General features: G+C 42.3%; 1 protein-coding gene across 1 annotated transcript; it reads right to left on the reverse strand.

Annotated features, from left to right (window-relative positions):
- Positions 1 to 9,225: 9,225 nt before the first annotated feature.
- On the reverse strand, positions 9,226 to 12,858 carry LOC146962334 (uncharacterized). The gene is made up of 6 exons (XM_085769533.1): positions 12,662 to 12,858; positions 11,357 to 11,407; positions 10,921 to 11,034; positions 10,742 to 10,816; positions 10,237 to 10,350; positions 9,226 to 9,673 (listed from the first exon to the last, which is right to left on the reverse strand). Exons 1-6 carry the CDS (start codon positions 12,719 to 12,721, stop codon positions 9,584 to 9,586), a joined length of 504 nt encoding a protein of 167 aa, XP_085625659.1. The 5' UTR covers positions 12,722 to 12,858; the 3' UTR covers positions 9,226 to 9,583.
- Positions 12,859 to 14,327: the final 1,469 nt, after the last annotated feature.

A 14,327-nucleotide genomic window follows, 5' to 3' on the forward strand; every position in this document is an offset into this window, starting at 1 on the left:
GAGCTCAAGAGACCCGTCCCCACATAGTGTGTGTTTGTGTGAAATAAAGGAGCTTTGTTATTTATAAAACTGAAACGTGCTCAATGGTTTGTGGCTGCAGATGCATTTATGACTTATGTAGGTCGTGGCCAACCGGGTCTATAGAAGAAAAACAAGAAATGAGACACGTCTACAGACCATGGAGGACTTCCTGTTTACAGCGTCTGTCTCCACCAGTTCAAACCCAGACTGGTCATGAAGCATCATCACATCAGATCTGTGCAGAGCGCTCCTTAAAATTAATCAAATATTTCCTTCGCACATGTTGATGTTGTGACCTTGTTGTTACATAATAATAATAAGGTAACACTTTACAATAAGGGTCCCTTAATTAACGTTAGTTAGTACATTATTAAGCATTAATTAACTGTTTACAGATATATTAACAATCATTATTATGTATTACTTAGGATTAGGAAACACATTAATTAATGTAGCCTATTAGTAAGCAGTTAATTAATGTTTACTACTCAAAGTTAGTTAATAAATTATTAAGTAATAATAAAAGTTGAATAATGTAATTAGTTATCAATAGTGTCCTGGCTGAGCTGCCAGGACACTATTGTATTCCTAGGAATTCTTCTTCTTCCGAGGAAATCATACTTCCCATGGGCGAAAACTCAACAAACTTTACAGAAATGTCCAACCCCATGCCAGATTTACTCAACTCCCAGGACATGTGACCCCAATAAACGTTTAAATTTAAAAACTTTAAAAATTCCTACCAAACCATCGGTACATGCTACAGTTTTGCAACTTTCACCAAAATGTCGCTCCAATACTGCTGAAACTTTTGTCCACTTAAACTTATTACAAATTATGAAGTCCATCACGCTTGTTTGCTCAATTGTCACCAAACTTGCTAGAGAGCATCTTCAGACTGTCCTACACAAAACTTGTTTCTCAGATTTTTGATTTATCAAAAATTGAGCCTACAGTGCATGGAAATGTTCATTACTGTAAACATATACTATCCAATTCTTGCTAAATACATTTTCAATCTTCCTTGACAATATTTTGGAGTTATGGTTGATGAAGTTTTGCCTGTGGTCCCGTCTGTCATGTTTGTAGCAGATGCCCAGGCAATGCTTTAGCAGGCTAAAGAGGCTCGCTAATGTGCTATGGAAATGTCTGGTATGCTCCGGCAGGGCCGTACCCAGCACAGCCCCACAGGCAAGGCCACCACAGTCAGATTCTGCAGCTTCCGGTGACCTAAAGGTCCATTTGGAGGCCGACGTAGTAGGGCTAAACGCCGTCAGCAAAGTGGGCAGGGTCGTGGCCAGGGGCCCCCCAGGCCATCTACTTCTTCCTGACAATTATCAGCTCCCTGTCTCCCCTTGCCTCCCAGGCCGACACAAACTTCCCTGGGAGACTCTTGGGGCGGACCCCAGGGTGGTTTCCACCATGACCCAGTTTCTGCACCCAGAGAGGTTCTGGCGACGGAGGTCGGCCATCAGGGGGGTGAAGCAGGACAATCCCCAGGCTGGGTTTATTCACGATACTTCCTCATTCCCAAGAAGGATGGGAGGCTGAGGCCAATCTTGGATTTGAGGGGGCTGAACAAGTTTTTGAGGCCCCTCCGTTGCAAGATGTTGACTGTGCCGAGGGTTCGTCAGGATGTCCTCCAAGGTGATTGGTTTGCTGCGATCGACCTGGAGGACGCGTATTTTCAGATCCCAGTATGGGAAGGGCACAAGCGTTATCTCCGGTTTGCCTTCGATGACAAAACATACGAGTTCTGTGTCCTCCCATTCGGCATATCACTTGCCCCACGCACGTTCACAAGGTGCATGGATGCGGTACTGGGACCCTTGCGTCGGGAGGGTATTTGCATCCTCAATTACCTCAATGACTGGTTGGTGTGTGCTCGCTCCGAGGGGCAGTACAGCAGAGCTGTAACTCGGCTCCTGCAGCACTTAGCAGACTCCATCCCACACAGTCCACCGAGTTCTGGGCATGTGGTTGGATGCCAGAGCAGGGACTCTTTCCCTGACTCCTGTGAGACAGGACACCCTCAGGGCTTGCTTATTCCAGTTTCAGCTGGTGGCCATGGTGACCTGGAGACTGTGTCTCTGCCTCTTGGGGTTGATGGCAGCCACAGTGCATGTCATACCCCTGGCTCTTCTAAACATGCGCCCAGTGCAGCGTTGGCTCCTGGGTCTTGGTCTTTGCCCACAGAGAGATCTGCAAGCCCGGGTGCTGGTGACACGCAGACTGCGTGCATCTCTCCGTTGGTGGCAAGAGCCAACCAACTTGTCACGGGGGAATGCTTTAGGACCAGTGTTGCGTCACCAGGTAGTTTCATCAGACACGTCCCTGGTAGGCTGGGGGACTGTCCGCGAAGGCGAGGGCATCAGAGGCCTTTAGCAGGGACCCTGGTTAGCGCAGCACAGAAATGTGTTGGAGCTGAAGGCTGTCCATCTGGGTCTTCTGCACTTCCTGCCAGAGCTGCAGAGCCGCCATGTGCTGGTGAGAACCGACAGTACAGTAGCAGCAGCGTGCATCAACAGCCAAGGGGGCCTGGGTTCCCCTCGCCTTTGCAGACTGGCTCGTATAATTTTGGAATGGGCTCATCCCTGGTTCAAGTCCCTGTATGTGCTGGGTCAGACGAACCTTGCAGCAGATCGGCTGTCAAGGGGGGGACCCCTCCCCGGAGAATGGTGGCTGCATCCAGAGGTTGTCAACCAAATATGGGATCGCCTCTTTGCATCCAGGGAGACCACACATTGTCCACTCTTTTTTTCCATGGAGAGGGACCATCCTCCCATGGGCACAGATGCGATGGCACATTAGTGGCCACAGGGCCTCCTGTATGCCTTCCCCCTCTTTGTCCTCCTGCACCAACTCCTACAGAGAATCCAGGTGAAGGAAGTGGACCATCCTGGTTGCCCCCAACTGGCCCCAGATGATTTGGTTTGCAGAGAGTGCACCCCTTCTTCAGGGGCAACTGTGGGAACTACCCATTCAACGGGATCTCCTGTCCCAGGGCCAGGGCACTCTCTTTCCCCCTGTTTCCTCAGGGTCTCAGGGCCGAGTTTCTAGCCATGAGTTTGCCCCAGTCTGTGGTTGGCACTTTGCAGGGGGCCCGTGCTCCATCAACCAGGGCTGATTATTCCTACCGTTGGGGAGTTTTTGAATCAGGGTGTTCTGCAAGACAGGTGGATCCCCTCTCTTGCGTGGCCCCTGATATCCTTTGGTTCCTCCAGGAAATGTTGGATGTGGGGAAGTCTCCATCAACTTTGAGGGGGATGGTGGCAGCCATAAAGGTTGCCCGTGTTGGGCCTCGTAAACTGACAAGGGGTTGTTGTGACCTTGTTACTGGTCACTCGCTCTGTGTAATCGTTTCTTTTTTTCTGAGCTAGCCTAGCAGGCTAGGTGACCTTCCCCTTTGCAGCTGGCTTTCGCGTCTGGCACCGAGGCTAGCTGGGCCTCGGTGGCGTCTTGTGCCAAGGCCAGGGGTGTGTATATACTGTATATTTGTAAATAGTTCCTTGGTGGCTCTGGTGTCTTGTCTTCCTATTCTCCTATTTGTTGCTCTGAATTTGCCAAAAAATAGCCCGCACCCGACCCATCGCTGTGCAGCAGCTATAATTCAATCTGGACTTCCTGTCAAACAAATCAGTAAAACCTCCTCACTGTGGTCCGACTCTGTCTGTTCCATTAAAAACAACTGAAGAGCAGCTTCAGACTCCGTATAACACTGATACTGATCAATGTGAGTTCATTTTCTGACGGTGCTGAAGGTGTACGACAAATCAGATCAGGTCTGTTCAAAGTGAAAATGAACTGTGGGTAATTCAATTAGGATAGACCATTTTACGACGAGAGAGCCAGGTTTGAAGATGAAGATGAAATTACATTTATTGTGAACAAAATAAACTTTGGCGCTTAGACCACGGGGTGTAGACCAGCCGAGTAAACTGATCTGGGGATGAGAAGCTTGCATCTGAAGAAGTTATATCCCCCCCGGGCCTAGACACTGGTGGTGGTAGGGAAGCTTGAAGTCGCCTGATGAGGGAACTTCTCGGTTGAAGATCCAGATTAAGACAGTCTGTATCTTGATGGAGGTGGTGCAGGGGTGGAGGTGGGCTGAGAGTTTGCTGAAATGACGGCTGGATGACAGGAGAGAGAGAGAACTTCTAAATTTGACACTAATGACTGATTGGTGGAAGAGAAAGACGATGGCAGACTGTGATTGGTTGAATTATGAGAATAAGGGTGGAGCGAGAGGATAGCGGGAAAACAGGGAAAGGGCTTTGAGGCGTGCTTAAAGAGATAGTCTTCCTGTCTGAACTTTCGCTAAGCTTCATTTCAGGCAGGTGAAGTCTCGAAACAAGGACGTGCAGTAAGAAGACCTGAGTCAACCATCTGATGATCTGACAGAAGAAGAAGAAGTCCTCACGAGTCCATGAGGATGAACTAAAAAAGACAAATAAACTCTGACTCCCAAGACGTGATTTATTCTGACTCACGACTGAGTTCTTCTTCATGTAGTATTTACAAAGATACGTGACAAAAGATTTCTTCCTCAGAAAACAAAGATTATTTTTTTCATTATTATTATTGATGTCAAAGTATAAAGTTTATGAGGTGTGTGAGTGAAATGTTGTGGCAGACAGATCTAGGTCACTCAGCTCTGAGAACATGTCGTTGTGGGTTTTTTTGCGCAGAAACATGAACACCACCAACACCTCCTCCACCACCAACACCGCCACTGCTCCGTCCTCCACTGTGAGGCTGCACAGACTCACAAAGTCTTGTGTTTATTTTCTGTATTTTTATTTATTTATTTTGGACTGCATTTAATGTATAGACTTGTTTTTTTCCTATTCTGTTATTCAATATGTCTGCTTCATTTATTTCCTTTTGCTCTCTTCATTTTTTATTTTTGTTTTGTTTTGTTTATATATATATATATATATATATATATATATAGTAACTGTGGACCCCAGGAAGAATATTGACTGCTGAGGCATTGACTAATGGGGATCTATAATAAACAATACCTATGTATTTTTATATATTTAAAATAATCAGAAAAGCCACCGGCCGTGTTAATGATTAACAATCGTTAACACTTTCTTTTTTCTTAAATTGGCTCAACTTTCATTTACGTACAGTAAGCCACTGAGGTTTGTCGTCAGCAGGTCACAGGCCACAAGCTGGTTCCTGTAAAGAGGAAAGTTTCAATTGTTCAACAGAGAAAAGCCACAGAAAAAAACAGCCCCCCCTCACCCACAACAGCAAACTGGTGAGGGGGGTTTGTCAGTCAGTCTGTGAACTGGCTCATCTGATTCACAATACTCACAAAAAGTGATATGAAGGATGTTCGACTTTGAAGTGAAATTTATGTAAAATGTTACAAGTTCCTACTACAGTGATATTACTGTATATCGTGAAAACAGAAGTATGGAGTGGTCATTTCTTCATCTCCAACAGTGTATTGAAACTAAAACTAACAGCAGTGGTGGGTATACCACAACAACACATGTCAATGCACTTCAACTGGTGTGAACGCTGGCTGGTTCACAGGAAAGAACCAAGGTTCTGAGACTCCAAAGAGAACCAGAACCAGAACTGTATCTGTCTGAAAAGCTCTCTCAGTGGCAGACATTAGCTGTGTCTTAATTCAGTGGCCGCAGCCTATGAAGGCAGCCTATGAAGGCTGATTACAGTACGTCACAGCATCGTGACAAGGCCTGACTCAAAGGCTCCTCCACTTATTTCCATTGAGTTTCAAAACAGCTGTGAAACCATCAAGGCTGTCACTGTGTTTTTCAAAATCAGGTTATGAAGGTGTTGAGAGAGCTCTTTGTTTTGACTCATCATGGGATGTGGAACCTTTTTACAGGTCATCAATTAGGAAGCAGCTGATATTAATTAGCACTGATAAGGCACATGTTCAATATGTTTTCACTTTATTAAACAGAACTTCATTTGTGGAGATATATGATCTGATTACTTGGGTTATTACCGACATATAATTCCTGAGGGGTGTCGTATAACTCCACCTCCTATACAGAGGTGATAGTCCTCACTGCAGAGGCCGCGGTTCGATTCCACCCAAACCGGGCCCTTTGCTGCATGTCATTCCCCCTTTCTCTGTGTCTCCCGATTTCCTGTTTCTCTACAACCGTCCTTTCCATTAAAGGCATAAAAGCCCCCCCTCCCAAAAAAAAAAAACGTAAAGGGACAACAAAGACTTTCGAAAAGCGAAGTGTTTTCACACTACATTTCCAATGAGCCTCAGTGTGCACTGTGAAATCTTGGACCGGCGCAAGACGGAAGTGAAAATATTTGCCAAGAATGTTTTCATTGATCAAGAATGAAAGTCGTAGATTGGAAGACGATCAGACACGGTCGTAGTTCCGACCATAAACGATGCCAACTAGCGATCCGGCGGCGTTATTCCCATGACCTGCCGGGCAGCGTCCGGGAAACTAGGAAATGCTGGACGAGTCAACTACTAAATAATAATATCAAAATAAAGGCAAAATTATATCTTTATTGAAAATGGACCCATTAACAAGTGGTAACGCGTAGATAAATCCACATTAATATGAGACTCTTTTAGAACCAAAGCAAACTCCTCTGGGTCTCTTTAAAGAAGAGAAATATATTTCCTGAGAAAAAATTGACACGCTCAATGACACAGAATAAATATTGTTAAAAGAGGCTGACCAGCCCCAGGGAAATGTTTGTGACTGTTCAAGCAAACACTCTTCAAACTGTTTTGAGAAAAACTGTGTGTTTTGTGTGGACCTTGAGTCTGTAATAATAATTATATTTTCCCCACTGTACTTGAGCTCTCTGAGTGATCTCCAGAGCAACAGATGAGTCATTTCCTCCTTAGATGAGAGGAGAGTCGAGAGACCTGGGGGAGTAGAAACATCTTCACTTCGATGCCAGAGATAAATTAGGATTAATATTGATATCAATATAGAACTCAAGAGGGGAGTCCCATTTGTTAAAACCAAGGGGGCAGTTGTCGGTCTGAGAAGTGAAGCTCACTTCCGCGTTCAAAAAACTGCAATCCCCTCGGATTCCTCTGGGGGCTGGTGTCAGAAGGGAGCATTCCTCATAGACCCCCATGTTAAAATCGCCGACTTTACATCCTTAGTAAACATGTTAAAAGCCTGGTGTCAGAACGTTTTTTTGTCTCAATCGATAGTTCCTACCCCCGCACACACTCTGAGGGGGGTGAATTTTTTTTTAACTCTACCGTTTTACTGTTATAAGGTTAAAACTCTGACCAATTAGGGCGCGGAAACGTTGAGTGACAGGTCCGAGCGGCTCCGTGGACAGCTGCTTCGAGGCCAGTGGGCGGGTTCTCGGCCGGCCAATCCAACATGGCGCTGTTCAGGCCGCCATATTTGAGTCACAAAAACGACTCCCCAAAAGCAATGGGTGACGTCACGGACGCTACGTCCATTCTTTTTACAGTCTATGGTTAAAACCAACCTGCCAATGGGACTTGAGACAGAAATTCACGTGCATATTTACATGTAAATGTTCATCAATGTGTATATCCCATTTTAAAAACTAAATGAATCTGAATATAGCCACTGATTAGTTTCAGAGTTCATGTTTGACTTGGTGGTGGTGATTCCTCGATTCTCCTCGATGGATTCAATAAACTCTTTCAACATAAAACAGCAGGAGCTCCAGCGGTCTTCTTCACTCACACTCATAAGATGGTTGAAAAAACTTAGAAAAGACAGATTCTGTTTCATATTTAATATTTAATATGACACAGAACTGATCAACAGGGAATAAGACACAATTCTATAAAATAAGCAGAGTAGTTCATTTAATTGTGTTTGTCAAAGTAGAGTGCAGCTCCCGTGTCTTGCGGCGTCCCCCAGGGTTCAATCCTAGGACCATTGTTCTTCTCAATTTACATGCATTTACAGTACAAACATGGTGTCCACTTTAACTGCTGAAAGATGATACACTTCCCTTTTACAAAAACTGAAATTGTTGTCCATTCATGGTCATGTTTTCTAAGGAAACTGAAACCAATAGGCGTCATGTTTGATTGCAACCTTGTCTTCAACAGTCAAGTGTCCTGTGTTGTTCAGTTATGTTTCTTCTAAACTGAAACTTATACTTTACTTATAACTGCTGTTACACTGCTGCTGCTGAAAGGCGGCAAACACTGAGAGCCTGGTAGCATGTTGCTGGAGGAGAAGCAGGTCTGTGGAGCTGATTGGTTCATTCTTATCACATGACGGTGCACTTGCTGCATTCAAAAAAGTTTAGATTTTCCCATCTCTGTGCGCCATGGACTTTTTGGGTCCGTACCCTCCCTCCCCCCTCCCCCCTCCCCAGTTGCACATTTCAAGTCACTTTGATTTGTTTAACTGTCTGGTGCTTTATTTTACCTCTATTATTGTTTGTTTTATATTTCATTATTTGATTTTATGGAAAGCACTTATGATTTAAAAAAGGATATTGGATTAACAGCCGTAAATTAATCAGCTGTGACTTCACCTGAGTATAAGAAAGATGTAGGCCTAAATGCTAATTACCAACATGGCTCCTTTGCTAAGTAGCCGATGTTCATATCTGACTCTCTGCGTTGTGTTTCTCACGGCCCCTAGGTGAGTTTCGAACCCTGGTCTCCTGATGCTAAGAGGTTGACAACCGCTTGGCAAGTTGGTTAGCACGTACTTTATGGGTGGAGTGAGAGTGCACCACGGACCGTCCGTTGAGCTCAGAACACTGAGAAGCTCCATCACACCAGTGTTTGCACTGGTGGAGCTGAGTGAAAATACTAAATATGATGTCTTCAACTCAGTTTTTATTAGGCCTATATTTAACTGAAAACATCAAAGAAAAGAAAAAAAGTTCCTTCACACCACTATTATGTAGGTGCTGTGGTTCTCCTGCAGCTCTGTCAGTGTTGATCTGTGGTTGTGCTGCCCTCTGCTGGCTGCTGCTGGTAACTCCTGTTGCAACAAGTGGCTGAAATATGGACTGGTGAATATTGTTTCCTGTTGAATATTTTTATTGAATATATTTATGACAAATGTGTACTATGGTCATGAATATATGATTACATGTTATAAACATGTTATAATACAGTACATGTTAAGGTGAGACTCTACCGGCAAAAACATGTTCATGCACTCGTCAATTTTAAGATTTTGGGTCTCCTTTCAGACTAAGGGAAATTAATGTTTGTTTGTTTTTAATTCCAAATTATGGTGGTTATTTTACTTCATTTTGTCTTCTTTTGTCTGTAGATTTATCCTAAATTTGGGTAGCTAACGGTTAAGTCTGTAACTTTAGCCTAAATATTAACATGTCAAACTTTTAGCCGGAAGGGGTGAAGAGCTTAGAAACCGTTTTATTCCTACAATATTTGTTTGTTCAAGCAAGAATCTCTGCGATAGAAAGCTGTGAGAAAAACACAAATGAAGCACTCCCAAATGAAGCACTTTAATTCCCCTAAAAAGCAGAATTGTAAACAGATTTTAATTGACTGCTGCATCGTCCAATTACAGTGCAGATGCTCAGAGGCTCATAGGGTGGTTTCCTGTTAGGCCTTCATGCTGAACGATGCTGTTCCTCCGCTGTCATGACGTTGAATCTGACGGATCATCATGATGGACATCCCCAGACTCATCACCTGTGGAGACAATTTGTCAGTCAGAGAAACATTCAAACACCTTGAATTCAAACCTGAAGTGAAATATGCTAGATGAGCAACCATCCGTCTGATCCTCACTGATGTTAGATATTCAAACACTGATGCTACGCTAAACATTCACTCAGAAAGCTAACACACGTAATACTTAAATCACACTTGTGAAATTTAAATGAGCAAATTCAACCACTGTTCGTGCAGTTCAAGGCTAACTTAGTAGCCTACTGCTATCTGTGTCGTAAGCTAATGTGAGTCATGCTAACTGTTAAGTAGCTCAGTCTTGAAAACAGTGGTAACTGAATCATTGCATTCAGGATTTAGTAGTCTATAGCTTTTTGTGATAAAGGCAGCTAGCAGTGATGCAATCTGAGATGTTGACAAACCAGGCTGAACCATCCTGTTTTCATTGGTTTATTTTCCCTCCTCTGAAGCTAGTAGGTTAAAATTGGGATCTAATGTTTTTTGAGAAAGGAGGTTGTTTGCAATATCTGAATAAATGATGTCACATAAGACGACAAGGACAACAAAATGACAACTGAGCTTACTGCAGCGACGAAAAGTCCAAAGTAGAAGCCAATGCCGATCTTGATCAACTCATCCACGAACTCAGCTTCTTCGTGCGTCAATTCAATCAAACGGTTCTTGATGGCGTCTTGGACCTGAAAACAGCAAGAAACAGCTTTGACAGTGATTGACTGAGATATTGAAGCTCCTAGCATAAAGGTAGATGTTTGTATTAAAGCTCCATACAGTATAAAGGTAGATGTTTGTGTTAAAGCGCCATACAGTATAAAGGTAGATGTTTGTATTAAAGCTCCATACAGTATAAAGGTAGATGTTTGTGTTAAAGCGCCATACAGTATAAAGGTAGATGTTTGTATTAAAGCTCCATACAGTATAAAGGTAGATGTTTGTGTTAAAGCTCCATACAGTATAAAGGTAGATGTCCATGTGTAGTGTGATTATAAAGCAGCTCTAGGTTCTATATTAATACTGTGAAAGTATCAAAGCCTCAGTCCACAGAGAAATGCACACAGCCTGTATTCAGACCTGCTGTCTGCTTTGTATGCCTATGAAGCCAAAGATCACCATGATGACCATTCCGACCCCCATGCAACCAGCGAACTGTAAGAAAAGAAGAAAAACAACGTTTTAACAAATCAGCAGAAACAAAAAATCTAAGTGAGAAGTTGTTGCTTATAATCTCTCTGTCTGGTTCATGTACATACGACTTTCAGAGTCGGGGCGTTCTCTGTGCGGCCTCCGAAGATTCCCAGCCCAGAGATGCAGATGATGCCGATAATTATGATCCACACAAAAATCGGGTTCCCCACTCCAGACATCTGCTCCGCCATGGCAGGACGAAAACACAACGCAAACACTGAATTAGTGTTAAAAAATTAAATGTTCCTTACTTTCAACAAATCATATGGAATGAACATTGTGATTCTCCGTCTGACATCGACATTCTAAATGTAAAGTCTTAGGTATTTCATTGATCACCTTTGTTTTCTGTTTGTAATCTGTCCTGACAATCTATTAGCAGTGTCAAGTGTCAGTGATGATTGATTAAGTTCTAAGATTAATCAGTGGTAAAAAAGATTAAATTAGTCATAATAAACAAACTTCACAAATAACATGGAGTGGATTGTTGTTGTTGTTTACCCCTGAGCTGGCAGCCTTCAGTGCCCCCATGATCATGAACCACCCAAAGCCCTGAGGACACAAACAATTAGTTAGTCAGTGTTAAACAAAATAAAAGCACGGCGTATGGAGGCCGAAGAGTGTCACCAGAAAGAACGTTGGGGCACGCAGTGGTAAAGATGAAACACATAATGGGTGAGAGTTTGGTGATGACTTAAAATCAGGATTTAAAAATGATAAATACAAATAAAATGATAACATATAATCATGTAATAATCAACTTCAAGAGAAATGTTTGATGTTAAACTGTAGTTTACAGAGCGTCCTCCATACACTCCTCAAACAAAGTTCGGAAACGTTTTTTCGGTCAATCATTTCTCTCCTTTAATAATACCAATTGGTGTTGTATTGTATGTCACTGGAAGGTGCAACTTGTAAGGTAAGTATCTAGCATCAGTGCAATGAGCAGCGCAGCTAAACATGTGGGTAACATCCCAAAAAAATGTGCCAAAATCCCCTGTAGCATTTTTCTGTTGGCATTCACTTTTGTTTTGAGTTCCTTGGTGGATTGGATGACTGCACTCTCCCACAGCAGTAATGAGTGGGTGGGTGGGGCATATATATATATGTACTATATCATATATTTTTACTTTTGATTCATTTTACACTTTTGGGTGTAAAGGTGACTAATCAGGCTTTCCAATGATATAAAATACAACACCAATTGGTATTATTAAAGAAGAGAAATGATTGACTGGAAAAAAAATGAACTTTCTGAATTTATACTGTGTTCTATCACATTATATCATCATATTACTTCACATTCATATAATTTCCTCTAATATCAGTTTTAGATCTGTGTCGGTGTTATTTCTGCTCTGAGACACTAGAGGGAGACAGAGATCTAACACCTGACCTTTACAGACTGATGAGGCTTACATGCACCCCCCCCCCAAAAAAAAATAAAAATAAAATAAAAATAAATACATATTATTTTTTATTTCATCACCACTGTATTTGCGCATATTTATTACATTACTATAGAAATGTAGGACTTTGGTTCTTGTATAACTTTATTGGTTGGAGTTTAATTAATCTGTATCATGCCGTTTTCGGTTTTGAGTAAAAAATAAAAATCTAACTTTTTTTGACAAACAAACTTTCTAATGCTGTTTGTTTTACATTGACTAGACTGATAGACAATGATATAGAAAAACATTCAAGTACTTATTTCTATTTTTTCTTCTAATCTTTTGCTTCAAACATAAATATTTAACAAATTGAAATGAATGAATCACAAAAATAAAAATATTTTTTTCTACTTACGTGGCACAACCCATTGAAGAACAAGAAGACACCTTTGAGGCAAACATTAATTTTCCCCATCTTCGGTTTTTGGTGATTTGCTCTGATGAGAATGTAAAGCAGAGTTTCACAGACACAGTGTGAGTGTGTGTGAGATGATGATGTGCAGCAGTGATGAACTGTGTGCAGAGTCGGTGCGTCTGAGGATGAACACAAGAGTTACGACACACAGATCTGAACTGCAGCCAAACACATGCATCTAACTTAACCAAAGGGAGAATGACGTCTGTCGGAAGTCACAGCTCAAAAAGCAGCACATGAAGAAATGACTAAAATACTCCCAAACTTTAAAAGTCTTTAACATTTCTCCACATTCTTATGAGTCTAAAGAGGCCAGAACAGATGTGTCACTCTTAAGTGTACGTTTTATGTCTTTTATATTGTGTCTATTCAATGGCATTTTAATCCTGTGTATGTCGTGTACACACAGTAGTTGACTCTGACTTTGAACATTTTAAACTGAAACTTCCTCATTCAGACACGCTTCAACATGTCTCAACATGTATGAGTGTCTCAGATTAACTTTGTCCTCTGACTGGTTCCAACGATGCAAATCTGTCGTTTTACTTTTGATTTCCAGGAAACAGAAGTAACTGGTGTGTGTCTAGTTACCACCATGTCCAGCGGTGGATTCATCCACATGTCGCTTTGCAGTGGTTTTTGTTCAGATTGTCAAATTAGAAAGAAAGAAAGAAAGAGATGTTGCAATAGGGGCAGGCAATCCAGGCAATTGGGAGATTGTGTGTGTGTGTGGGGGGGGGGGTTGTCCACATCAATGACAACATGATGTTACCGATGGCTCAGTGGTTTGTTGTGGCTGCAGATGCATTTATGACTTATGTAGGACGTGGTCGACCGGGTCAACGGAGGAAAAACAAGAAATGAGACACATATAGAGACCATGAGGACTTCCTGTTCACAGCGTTTGTCTCCACCTGTTCAAAGCCAGACTGGTCATGAAGCATCATCACATCAGATCTGTGCAGAGCGCTCCTAAAGATTATGATATTGATCTTATGACATAATTTCATCATGTTCTCTTCTTCTTCTGCAGTATAATGTCTCATAGCTGCAGATCTACACACACACACACACACACACACACACACACACACACAGATTCAATCTCCACTTCCTGTCAAACAAACCAGTTTAAAAAGTGAACTGTTCCAGTAAAAACAACTGAAGAGCAGCTTCAGACTCCTGATGACGCTGATACTGATCAATGTGAGTTCGAAGGTGAACGACCAATCAGATCAGGTCTGTTCGAAGTCTATCTGGAAAAACCATGAACTGTGGGTAATTCCAGCAGTTGAAGTCTGGAAACAAGGACGTGCAGTAAGAAGACCTGAGCGTGTCAACCATCTGATGATCTGACAGAAGAACTCCTCACGTGTCCATGAGGATGAACTAAAGAAGACAAATAAACTCCGACTCCCAAGATTCACTTTGGTCGATCTTCACTTGATCCAGAAACTGTTTTCTATGAAGCTTTTTACATTTATTCTGACTCAAGACGAGTTCTTCTTCCTGTCAGTAACAGCAGAGGCTCGTGGTTATTGTAGTATTTACAGAGATACTTAACACAAAGATTTCTTCCTCAGAAAACAAAGAGTATGTATTCATT

Source organism: Trachurus japonicus, chromosome 23 (assembly GCF_045865225.1).
Source record: "Trachurus japonicus isolate A0001 chromosome 23, Traja_1.0".
NCBI lineage: Eukaryota > Metazoa > Chordata > Actinopteri > Carangiformes > Carangidae > Trachurus > Trachurus japonicus.